General features: G+C 40.3%; 1 protein-coding gene across 3 annotated transcripts in view; it reads left to right on the plus strand.

Annotated features, from left to right (window-relative positions):
* The window catches only part of MCF2L (MCF.2 cell line derived transforming sequence like), a 141,303-nt gene extending 132,194 nt beyond the window's left edge, over positions 1–9,109 (plus strand). For 2 of the 3 annotated variants that reach the window (XM_065741054.1, XM_065741055.1), the window contains 7 exons: positions 367–445; positions 591–660; positions 1,848–1,963; positions 7,132–7,265; positions 7,826–7,938; positions 8,064–8,167; positions 8,270–9,109. In XM_065741054.1, the coding sequence (XP_065597126.1) occupies positions 367–445; positions 591–660; positions 1,848–1,963; positions 7,132–7,265; positions 7,826–7,938; positions 8,064–8,167; positions 8,270–8,364 (711 nt within the window). In that variant the 3' untranslated portion in view covers positions 8,365–9,109. Of the gene's footprint in view, positions 1–366; positions 446–590; positions 661–1,847; positions 1,964–2,581; positions 2,669–3,920; positions 3,996–7,131; positions 7,266–7,825; positions 7,939–8,063; positions 8,168–8,269 lie in introns of all 3 variants that reach the window. The other variant, XM_065741056.1, reaches the window with a different exon arrangement.
* The last annotated feature ends 2,724 nt before the right edge of the window (positions 9,110–11,833 follow it).

Genomic DNA, 11,833 nt, shown 5'->3' on the forward strand with positions numbered 1-11,833 from the left:
TAAAATAATAACAATTAAAAATAATAATAAATTAAAAACGGGAGGGGGGGTTGATTTCCAAGCCTAACAAGGTCTATTTTGTTTTGGCTTTTTCTTCCCTTTGTTTTTTAATCATATTTTATAATACTCGTGCAAGATATTGCATACACTATTGCTATCGTTTTCACCAGAACAGCAGATTTTGGGGAGACAGGATAAGACTGTGGCACATGCACAGCTTTATCCTTCAGTTTCTGCTTACTGAGGGGCAAGAAAGATGATCTGGCTGTTCCTCTTGAAAGATTCCTCTGAGGTTGTGCTTTGGTTTGCAGCTCTTTGTATGCTTGATGCCTGATCGTATTTTGATTTTATTTTTTTTCTGGGTAGGCACCAACTCCTGAAGTTAAAGCTACGTGGGTAAATGAAATAAGAAAAGTGCTTACTAGTCAACTGCAGGCATGCAGAGGTAAAATATTTTGAATATATACACACACATATATTTGAATCTCTTTTCTCTGTCAACTTCAGAACCTGTTCACTGCTATGTTCAACTGTAAGGATGAAAAGATTAAAACACAAATCAATTAATTAGTTCTTTCTCTCCATTACAGAAGCCAGTCAACACAGGACACTTGAACACACTCAGAGTTTACCTCTACCAGCAGCATCATCTTGTACAAGGTAAGTATGCTAATGCATTCACTTTGCAATCTTTATTACTCCTATTCCTCAGTACTGATGTTTACATCTTAGGGTTTTTTAGATCTCTTTCTAGTATAAAGTTGTAAAGCTTGGGGTTTGCATATATCTCCAGGATGGTTATGCTGAGTAATAGTGGCATGGGCTTTGCAGATAAGTAATCTTCTGTGCCAGCTGTAATCCTGGTAGTACTATGATTCTGTTTGTTGAACATTAGTTATATACTTTACATCCCAGGTAAGAGAGTTATGTGCAGCACCACTCTCCTTTTTTCTGTGGTTGGTTGTTTTTTTCCCGCATCACTTGTGTTATTTTTCTTTTCTTCTTCTAGTTTCATGTCATTTTTCTTTTTGTCCTTTACAGGGTGTTCTTTTCTATTTCTCATTTCTTTTTCCTCCAGCTTTCTTAGTGATGTATCCGTTCCTTCAGTGTCCCTTCAAGTTTGGTGTCAAGCTTTTCTTTTTTTTCCTGTTTGATCCTTCACCTTACCAACCTATACAAGTACAGTCCTTTGCTGTCTTCTGCTGTTCTGCCCTTCTCTGCCCTCTGCTACTCATTCTTTTTTTTTGCCTGTATTGCAGGAGTTTCACTCTCACACCTATACACTCATATTTTCAGCAATTCCTGTGCAGTGTGTGCTTGAATATGCATCAGTAGCTTTCGGTCCTGCATGTTCCATGCACCTACTTATTATCAGGGAAATTCTCTTTGTGATATGTAGCATTTGTAAGGTCTCATTTCCATTTACAATTGGAAGTGCAATGGGAATCCAAGTGCGTATTCAGCATATCATCTCTGCTCATGCTTTGTCTGTGTTAAGAGCTTCCAAGATGTGGAGTTTATTCTTCTTTCCTTTTTATTTGCTTTTTTCTGGAATATGTATCTGTAGCTAAGACTGAGCTGAAGGTTTCCTGAGGTGACTTTCCAGTAGCTCCCATCTGCCACAGTACATTTGCAATCTAAATGGAAACATTTCTCCTTTATAAGTCCTCGTGGTTTTTTTTTATGCATAGTCACCAATGCTGGAAGCTATGAACTAAGTAGTTAAGAAATGGTTTTCAGCTGATCTATGTGTCAAAGCCAATTTGTGAGTCAAGGTCATCACCCTTGTTCAGATCCAGATTTGCTGGAGATGGATTGATGGTCTTAATTTTCTTCCAAAAAAACAGTCCTTCCAGGAATAACGTCAGAAACGTGAAAAAAATGGATGAGAGAAAAGCTGACCTCACAGCTCTGGAAGGTTATGTCACCACAGTAGCACCAAAGTACACTGAGAAAGGCAAAGGTGAGTTTTCACACGTATATTGTTGTCTCTAGGTGTAAAGAGCATGCTTGCACTGCAGATGCACAGGCAGATCCACCAGCATGGTAGCCATGGTAGTACAGGCAAATGCAGTGTTACACTTGAAGGAGCAGGACTTCACTGCTTGCAACCCAAAGGCAGCCCAGCCACAATGTGCTGCACTTTCCATGTGAACATGCCAGTCTTTGCCTCAGGAGTTTTTGTTCCACTCTATATGGACAGGCCAAAGCCACCCCAGTGAAAGGGTAGCCTCAGAGAGGTGGGAACTGTGGGTTGTGAGGTCTTAAGCTGCAATAGGTCCTCCCTTAGAGCTGCCTGGCTTCTCAGGTTTTACTTCTTATGTATAAATTTACCAGTATTATCCATTTTGAAGAATATTTTTTCACCTTGAATTTTGGTTTATGTCACTACTGGGCTAGTGGTAATACAAACCCATGTACAAATAAGGATACTTGGGTTCTTTTGTTGTACTTGGACTTTCACTTGTCCTTCCTCACCCTGAAGCACTGGTTCCCTTGCAGGGCTGTGAATGACTTTTTTTTTGCCTCAACTTTTTCATGGCCTTTTCCCTTTTCTCTGTTTCTTTCTTTTCCTTTGTAGATGACACTAGCTCTACCTCAGAATGTTCTGTACTGTCAAAAAAGCGCTTTACGCTGCAGGGCTTTACTAACCTCAAAAGTCAGAAAGGTAATTTAAAGAGGAAAAAAGTAGTGAGATGCTATCTATGTAAGGTTGTAATTGAAGTGTCACTTTGTGTGTGTGCGTGTGTAGTATAGTGTAACAGGCTCACGTATACTTTCTCAATGTGTATATTAGCTTGTTCTCCTATGTTCAAGCTAGGTTCCTCAATCACAGACCATGCCAGGGAGATTTTGAGAGAAGCTGGTTCCACTGTGAGAGGGTGATGAGTCCAGAAAAGCAGAGCCCTTGGAGATGCAGGGAAGGAATGCAGTTTCCAGTGCTTCCAGTCTCAATACTGAGGCATAGGAAAGAGTTTATAGGGTCCCATTCCTGTAGGAACCTGGAGGAAATTTCCTTCAGATGAAATGCCTGGCCTGCTTCTAGCTTCAGTGGATCTGCCTCAAATGTACCCATTCTTGGCAAGACTGAATCAAGAATGTGCTAGAGTATTTCTGTCTAAAACATGACCTCAGCAAAACATCTATAACAAGATTGTTTGGCTACATATAGCAGTAAATAAGAACTTCTTTATCCTTCTGGAAATTCTTTTCTTTTTTGCTAAAATGGGCAATATGATTCTGATCTTTCTCTTGCTTCTTCCTGCCAAGTAATTGCACGGGTGCATTCACTTCTTGCTTTAAATATCTCTCTTTGAACAGTCAGAATGGCACTCAGATGATCACGCTTGTTCAAGAGCATGATATATATATTCTTTTCCAAGCATCCTTTCTGTATGCTTTTTTAAAACTTCATTACCTTTGAGTTCTTTCTGGAGAGACTGGCTCTTTAGGGTTGTGTAGCTGATGGTAATGAGGTGAGCACTAATATCCCACGCTTGCCTTGACAGAAACTCCATCTTCTACTGCTAAAAGCCAGACATTGCCAATGATCCTTCTTACAGGACCAGGTATTGCTGTAGCACTAGATTTATATAAAAGTGATTGTTTAAATTGGTGGTGTTTGTCTAAAATTAAAATCGGTTGTATTCACTTGAAAGTATATGTTAACATTTTGAAATAAATTAGGCATCATTTTTTACCATAAAGCAAATCTGTCAATGTATCTTCCAAAAATTTTATGTGAATACTTAACTTCTTCTGTAATTGAGCAATGGCATCTCGGATTAGAGTGATCTCAGAAATCCATTTGTTTTCCAGTGTAAACTCAAAGGTATTTAGCATGCAATCCACCTCGTCTCTTTTTTCCAGTTCTTCAATATCTCTCTTCTGTGTTTTCTTGCCTGTTCATCCTCCTGCAGCTTCTCCTACCAGTCCTGACAAAAAAGCTAAACGGCACGAAGTAGTGAGTGATCCAACTCCTTTTGGTGTAAGAGGTAGTGTGTTACCACATCTTATACTCCATAAATATTCACACACCCCTGCTGGGGATACCTGTGTGATGATGATGTTGTGTGTAGCAGTATTGATATCTGCTGGGTTTTTTTCAACATGGGTCCATTGACTTCTGTACGTGTTGTCTCTGATAGCACAACTTGTCAAAGTTTTACCTCTGGTATCAAATAAAGTAGCCTGTAGCTAACTTTCCCACCATTTCCTAAAAACCGCAGTGATATTTTCCTGAGTTGTAGAATCATGATGTGGTTTGGGTTGGAAGGGATCCCAAAGATTATCAAGTTCCAGTCACCCCTGCCACAGGCAGGGCCACCAACTTCTAGATCTGGTACTTGACCAGGAGAAACAACCAGAAGCTGGATGTTAAAAAAAAAAAAACAACACTATAGCAACTAGTTGCTATGAGATGCATGGTTTTCCACCTAGCATCCTCCCCTCACTTTGTTCCTTGTAAGATTTAATTTCTTAATAAATAAATGGGGGGAAGTAATTTATTCTAGTCAGAGTGGGGATCATTACTGCCCTGAGGAATTTACATTGTCATATTCTATTTTAGGTATGCATTTATTATTGAAGTTGGTCTCGTTGCATCTTTTTTGGGGATGACAGAAAGCAGTTTTCAGCATCCTATTAACCCCAGATGCTGTAGCTGAACCATAGCTTCATTCTGCCTCCTGTCCTCCCAACTCACAGCTAAGCAATTAATATAAAGCATGTTAGTTTAATGTCAGTTTAATTTCTAACTAGCAAGGCCATTGGCAAACGCTTCAGTACAAATCCTTGAGACCAAATAACTGGAGAGTACAGGGCAAGTATTCCCTCTCTTTCTGGCACTCTTCCCATGGCCATCTCTTAGAGAATACCATTCTAAAGATTAAACTGTTCTGAGCCCTACCCTCATCCTCTTCTCTGGGTTTTCACAGCCATTCATCTTTTTCTCATCTTTTTCTCACCTGTGGAGATGATGCTGTTTTTGCTGCTGTGCTGGAGAAACTTTGCACAGCACAACTCAGTGTCTGAGCAGGAAGCAGTGTAATCCCAGGGCAGACACCCACAGAAACTGTGTATTTAGTAATTCCTTCTTTCTGTCTTAGACCTTCTGATCTCTTTTCTGATGTTTTAGCTTCTCCCTCAACAACTCAAACTGGGATGAGCAGGCAGTGGGCTCAGCCATTTCAGGGTGAGACTGTACCATGTGCTGCTCTTAACTTCTCAGTGCTAAGTACGTTGTTCCTCCCACTGCTTTCCTTTTATGGCAGCAGCACCACACCTGTTTACATCCCAGTGAGCTCAAGAAGAATGAATTAGTGACAGAATTGTATGTTGGAGGTGGATCTACTTTGTAAAGAAACCAGGGAGCTGGTTTCTTGAAGAGAAGCAACTCATGACTTCTCAGGTTTCCTGAGCTTGCTTGTTTCTCCATAGCTTTGCTCTTCTTAGGACTCTGTCATTTCCTTACATTTCCTGCCTTTATAGGGAGCTCTGACTTAGTCATGTCATGCAGAGTACACACATGCACGTTGAATGAGCATGCATAAACTCTAAGCTAGCTGAGTGACTGTGACAGCTGTTTTCCCCAGTATCAGGTGAGCCTTTTGTGCTGACTTGTTCACGTTATACAGCCACCTATATGAGGAATAGGTGCACTACTGTGACAGGATCAGGCAGGTCTGCTTGTACCTCTGTTAGCACAATACATGGGGAAAAAAGGCAAACAAGCCATTCCCCAAAATGTTCCAGATGAGCAGATCAGTGAGGGTAGTGCTACAGGATGAGCAGTTACTGAGGGGAGCAATTAGAAGAGACCAAGTTTTCCAGTGTTACATTGTTCTTACCTTGTAAATAACTGAAAAGGTTTCAGCTGTGTTCCTGGTGCCTGCCAGGATGTGTGTTTCCAAAGAAGTTTGCATGGAATACAGCAGGAATGTATTACTCAGTTTCTTCACAGATGTCATTCTCAACTCTGGACAGGGCCAAGTGGGTCAGTACTTCTGGCCTTGTGCAGGGCATCCAGCAGCGCAGAAGAGGTAAAAGACCCACTCAGTTTGGCGTGCTCTGAGTGTGCTTCCTTGGATTGCTTTGGCTTCACTCTGACAATGCTCTGTTTTAGCCTCAGTGCACCTGGCAGGAGCAGCTGGGTGGTGAATGTAAAGTGCACTGAAAAAGGGAAAATGCTGGTGCTCTCCCAGCTTAACTCATGGTTAACTGAAGGCTGGGAGGTTTCCTTCTTCCTTTCAGTCTTTTTCATTTAGTTTTCTTACTGTTACTATTTGGTTTGAACTAAAATGTTACTTGGAATTGTTCATTTGTCCTTTTTGTTCTGACTTTTTCATTATAAGCTCAGCACATGTATTAGCAGCTGCTGGCCTCAGTGAGAAGCATCCTGCTAGTGAAATGTACTATAGCTTAATTTGAAAAAGGATTTTATGAGCTTTGGATGTGATCCAGCCTCATAAATACATGAAATGCTTCACCCTTAAAGAGAGGAAAAAAAACACTTGGCCATAAGTGACAGGCAGCAAATTGTTCTTGTGTTGTTTGGTGCATAGACTTAACACTGAAGATAATTCAGCGTGATAAAGTATCTTTGTGTCAGACTGAATGCTCTTACCTAACAATGCAGCTTATATCATATGGTAGAGGGTGCACATAGCTCCTGTTGAATTCTTTGACAGCTGCAAGTGCTCATCAGAATGCCCAGCCATCCCTCGTTCCAGTTATGTTGTTTAGGGTGACAGATGTATGTGGTCATTCTTTTCCCACAAAATGCACACTCCCATCCTCTATGCCCTCCTAAGAGGAAAGAGCATCTATCCAATTATTCAAGTTTGTGTAAGGCAAAAAAAGATACTTTTTTGGATTGGGAATTGCATTTTTTCCATTTCCATAAATCCAAAGGGCCAAATTGTCTGCTGTGCGTCACCATTAGCCCCATGGGCACCTTCTGCCAGTGGCTGTAGTAACCTCTCTGTTTCACCTAGTGGCTGTAGTAACTTCTCTCTGTCAAGATTTTCTCCTGTTACATTGATCACTCGAGCAATTGTGAGGGAGAAGAACATTTCTCCCACTCAGTGTTATGCTGCTGAAGCTTTAATTGTTGGCTGTTTGTTCACCAAGGTTGGGCTAAAACATCCCATTCTCTTGATGCATCTGAAGAAAATGATGGCTGGTCCAGTGCTGAGGAGCCGCTGAATTCATCAGATGCAGAGGAAGAAGGAGGAGGAGGCGGAGGGGGAAATGAGATGAAGCTGGTAACCAGAAATGCTTCCTTACTGAGCTATGCAAAAGTTACTGTGAAATGTGACAGTAGATAAGGATGTTTCTCATAGCTGTGGGAAGGAAAGTGGCTGCTTTCCTGAGCAAAATTCCTGGGGCGATGGGAAATATCCCACTTCTTAAATCATCCCTGTGACTGTACCTTAGGAAGGTGCCTTTGTGTACCTGTAGAGCAGTGATGCTCCTTATGCCATCACCAAGCAATGACAAGCTCAGCTATTATATCACGTCACTAATTCTCCAGTTTATTTTTCACCCCCTTGGGATTTTTTTATTTTATTTGGCTGAGGTTTTACTGAATTGTTGTCATGGAATTCTTTTCAGGGTGTGAGAGTTTATATGCTGAATATGCATGTAATTGATCAGCAAAGATTTACCACCCCTCAGAATGCATATGTGAGCTGTCCTCAATGTGTATATGCATGAGAAGGAGAAAGAAGGGAAAAGTGCTCTGATTTTCCTAACAAAAGCTGCATCATACTTTAAAGTACTCCAAAGAAATGAGTTGTTTGTCTTTCTCACTTTGTGTATTTAGACTCCTGGTAAATATACAGTCGTGACTGATTATGAGAAAGGAGTTTCTGAAGAATTTGCTGTGAAGAGCGGAGATGTAGTTCAACTGATTCGTGAAGGGGAGGATGGACTTTGGTACGCAGACCTGTGTTTGGGAACTTTTATACAAAGAACTGAGTGTAGAAGGCAGATGTTGAGGGCAAAACTTTCAAAGGCAGCAAATGAAGCAGTTTGACTTTTTTGTTTGTTTGTTTTTATAGGTATGTGAAGAATCTGACCACTGGTAGAGAAGGTTGGATCCCAGCAAACAATGTGCTGATGCTGATAGGCAATTCAAAATCAGCTCAATCTTTGAGCAGCTCTGGTAGGTTACTCACTATAAGTGGTTGTTTATCTGAAGATTACTGTTATGGGAGAAACTTGTGAAAAGCAACCTCCATCTTTCTTTTGTTTTTTTCTCTCCCAGAATCAGGCACTGCTTCCAGCACTTTGAGCACGTCATCTAGTTGCAGTGATAGCTGCAATGCCAGCAGCACCAGCTTCTCAGACATTAAGGGCTAAGATCATATGTTCACCCCACCTTGATGGAAAGTAAATCTGGTATTTAAGCCCAACGTCCAAAACTCAAGATGGCCATCAGAGAACGACATGTTCCGATTTGCTGGCTTTCAGTGTTTTCTCTAGTGATTTTTCAGAGATTCTCACAGATGATCCTGGTGAAAAGTGCATGGAATGTGAAGTTGGAAATAAAACTTAAATGATTAGAAATAGGGTATTGTAGAGGCTTCTTGTTTGAAGCTGCAGAGATGTTGACATAAAACACGTTTTCCCATTGATATACAATCAGGTTTCTGCAGAACTGTATCATTTCATAGCATCCAGAATATGAATGTGTGCAGTGTGTTCAGTGCTAAATCCTTGCTGTAAGCTAATAACATAGCAATCACTGTGCAGGATAGATGTGAGGAGAATAAATTGGAGTTTACAGTTTCTGCTCCCAAAATACCCCGTCTCCCTGGATGTACCTCAATCAGTGCAGTGAATGGGACTCTTACAGCCAGCAGGAAGTAAGCTTGGTGCAGTTTCCTTTGGGTCCTCAGGATGTTCTTCTGCACCTTGGAAATGGGTGTGGAAATGACCAATCCACTGACTGTAATAGCATCAGAAGAGAACGTCGTTTTATCCTTTCCAACTTTTTGTTAACTTACACAATGGAATAGGTGTTTTTTGAGATACTTTGGCCTCACAACCAATCTCTTCACCAAGATGTGTTTACGTAGCCTTGACAATTTAGTAGTATCTTCTTCCTTACACAATGAAACACAAATGTTCTTATTCACTAGGTGATTTCTTAGTAAACTAATTGCATGGTTACCTTCATCTCTAACAGTTAGCATGCAGTTATAATCAAAGAAAACAGCAACTTCACTATGGGCCAAGAGCATCTCTCCAGGCATACCTAAAAGGGTGAGAAACCAGACACTTTTAGTCAGTGGTGTTTGTTACAGGTTTATTCAAAGAGACAAAAGTGACACAAAGGGAAGCATGGGTGGAAAGAAAGATCTTTTTTTAAAGTCACATTTGTCCTGTAGACAAATATACATTTCTTAAAGGAAAGGTAGTGCTAAACTTGCTGTTTGTCAAGTTGCCATGTAAACCGATGTTAGGATTTTCACCTTGTTGCTGTTCTTTGTCCTTATAAACAGTACAGAATTGTGTGTGTGTTCGAAATGTATTCACTCCCCTATGCCTTTCAAATGTTTTTACTTATGAAAATAGGTTTTTACCTGATTTGTATACCATATGACTTAGAAGTATTGTGGACTTCATGAGCAAACTTTTTCAATGTCAGTAGGAACTGCTATTAATTATCGGACCCTCTCTCTGATGGCTGAGCCTAGAAGTCTATCTTTGTGCTGGAAATTCAGATTTTAAAGCCTACAGCTTTGGAAACAGAAGGAGAAAGATTCTAAATAATGATCTTGGCCCTGAGCTGCAGAAGCAACCTTACCCAAACACAGTCAAAAAGCAGCTGGCTGTGGTCAGTACAAATTGAAACACGTGCAACCACACATTTATGCACATATATATGTGCATATATGTGCCTGTGTATGTATGTGTATGTAGATATGTAAATATGTAGTATAATGTATCAATGTAAAGGATGTATTTATAGTCTTCATGCTGCTGAATGTGTCACTTTACAATTCATATGTACTTAGGTTTCTTGCAATACTGCAATATAAATGCAGATCAGAGTTTAACTTCAGGCATCTTTTCCAACAGACATCCTCTGGTCTTCTTTTAATTATCCCATATGATACCGTGCTGGTCAGGAATACTTAGGCTGATATTTAACAATGAGGTGGCAGCATGAAATTCAGCTTATCTTCATCTTTGTAAGTTATTTTGTAAATTCTGTAACATAATTGACCTATATATTGCTGTCATTGCTCAGATAAGACTGTACTTTCAGTTCTCCCTGAAGCTCATTTGTATTATTTCAATGGTTTTCTCCACATCATGGCACTTTAAAAGAACCCATTTCCTTTTTTTTAACAGCTGTTGTGATTTAGAGTTTCAAAGTCAGAGGTCTCTATTGTAATTATGAACATTTGAATAAATTTCAGCACTTCTTGCTGAATGCCTTTATACAGATATGCTCTGTGCTTTTATTTCCTTATGGTCCAGTAGTTGTTTATGGGCATCATACTGAAAATAGACCAGCACTCACTCCTTGCTGGGTTTCGGGTGTTAAGAGTACTGCACATCCTGTGGCTCCTTCCCTCCTGTATGTGCTCCTCTTCACTGTGTGGCCCCAGTGGAACAAGTTGGAGGCCAGATACTGACCACAGCTGAAGCTAGGTGAGAAAGGAGAAACTGAATGTATCCATGCCTTACACAATGAGAAAGATGTTTGCATGTTCATGAGTTACTGGCTTCCAGGACCATAATGTCAAGATAGGAAGCGATTAGGGTTGAGGATTACACCATCCAGCTAAACTCTCATAGGGATTTGGTTGCTTTCATCTACCTTTGTTAACCTAACAGACACCTCTGTAGGAAGAGATGTTTCTTTTTTCTGTTGACAATCATTTCTTATCACAAATGCTGTGTGCTCATCCTGGGTTCCATATATCTTGGATCCACCAGCTCAAAATTGGAGCACAGACTTTCCTTGGACTTTCCTTGACAGCTATTAGACACAGTTCTAATTAAACTGTGTTGTGTGTGTGGGGGGGGGGGAGGAAGTGCCCACAAGTCCTGAGACCCTGCAGAGAAGGATGAGGTCTATAGGTAAGAAGAAATTCTGTGCTAAAACATGCTTACAGTATATGTATCTATCCTGAGGATTGCTGTGCGATTGTACCAGCAGCAGCCTAAAGATGGTGGTAGAAAATAAAGGATGGATGTTTGCATTTCTGTTCTGAAGGGTTTGAACTGAGGTGAGCTGATTTAGTGCTGAAGTATTCTTTTGACAAATCAATTAAAGGAATCTATGAATTGCCTTTCAGGTTTTTATATTTATTTATTTAACATCAATCTGCCTTATCCTTGGGCAGAAGAAGTAGGGGAAAAAATCCACATCAAGATTGAACAAGGAAATGTTGAGCCACCCATATTCAAAGCTGGTCACTGAAAAAAAAGTCTCAAAACTATTATAAATTCCTCACCCTGTGAGCAGAACACTGCATGCGAGGACAGAGCTCAGGTAGATGGGCATGTGGTTCTCTCCTGGAAAGAAATTCATCCTTTGCACTCTAAAAAGGAAATGATTTGCTTTAAAGCTTAGTGGCATCATATTTGTAAGTTTATAGGTTAGTGCAACAGGAACAGGAATTAACAACTCACCCACTCAAGTGATCTCAGAGTATTTCTGAAATAGAACTGTGTGGGTTTTTTTATTTAAGTTGTTTCTGAGTGTAAATCAGATGTAAATCCTATTTTCTGAACAGCTGTCCCCAACCTGATTCAAGTAGCACTCCCGGGCAGCAGGAGTGTTTGCTCTACTGTGTGCTTACTTTTAGTT

Source organism: Cyrtonyx montezumae, unplaced genomic scaffold, assembly GCF_038088225.1.
Source record: "Cyrtonyx montezumae isolate F1298 unplaced genomic scaffold, pur_monq_1.0 scaffold_3, whole genome shotgun sequence".
Taxonomy (NCBI): Eukaryota; Metazoa; Chordata; class Aves; order Galliformes; family Odontophoridae; genus Cyrtonyx; species Cyrtonyx montezumae.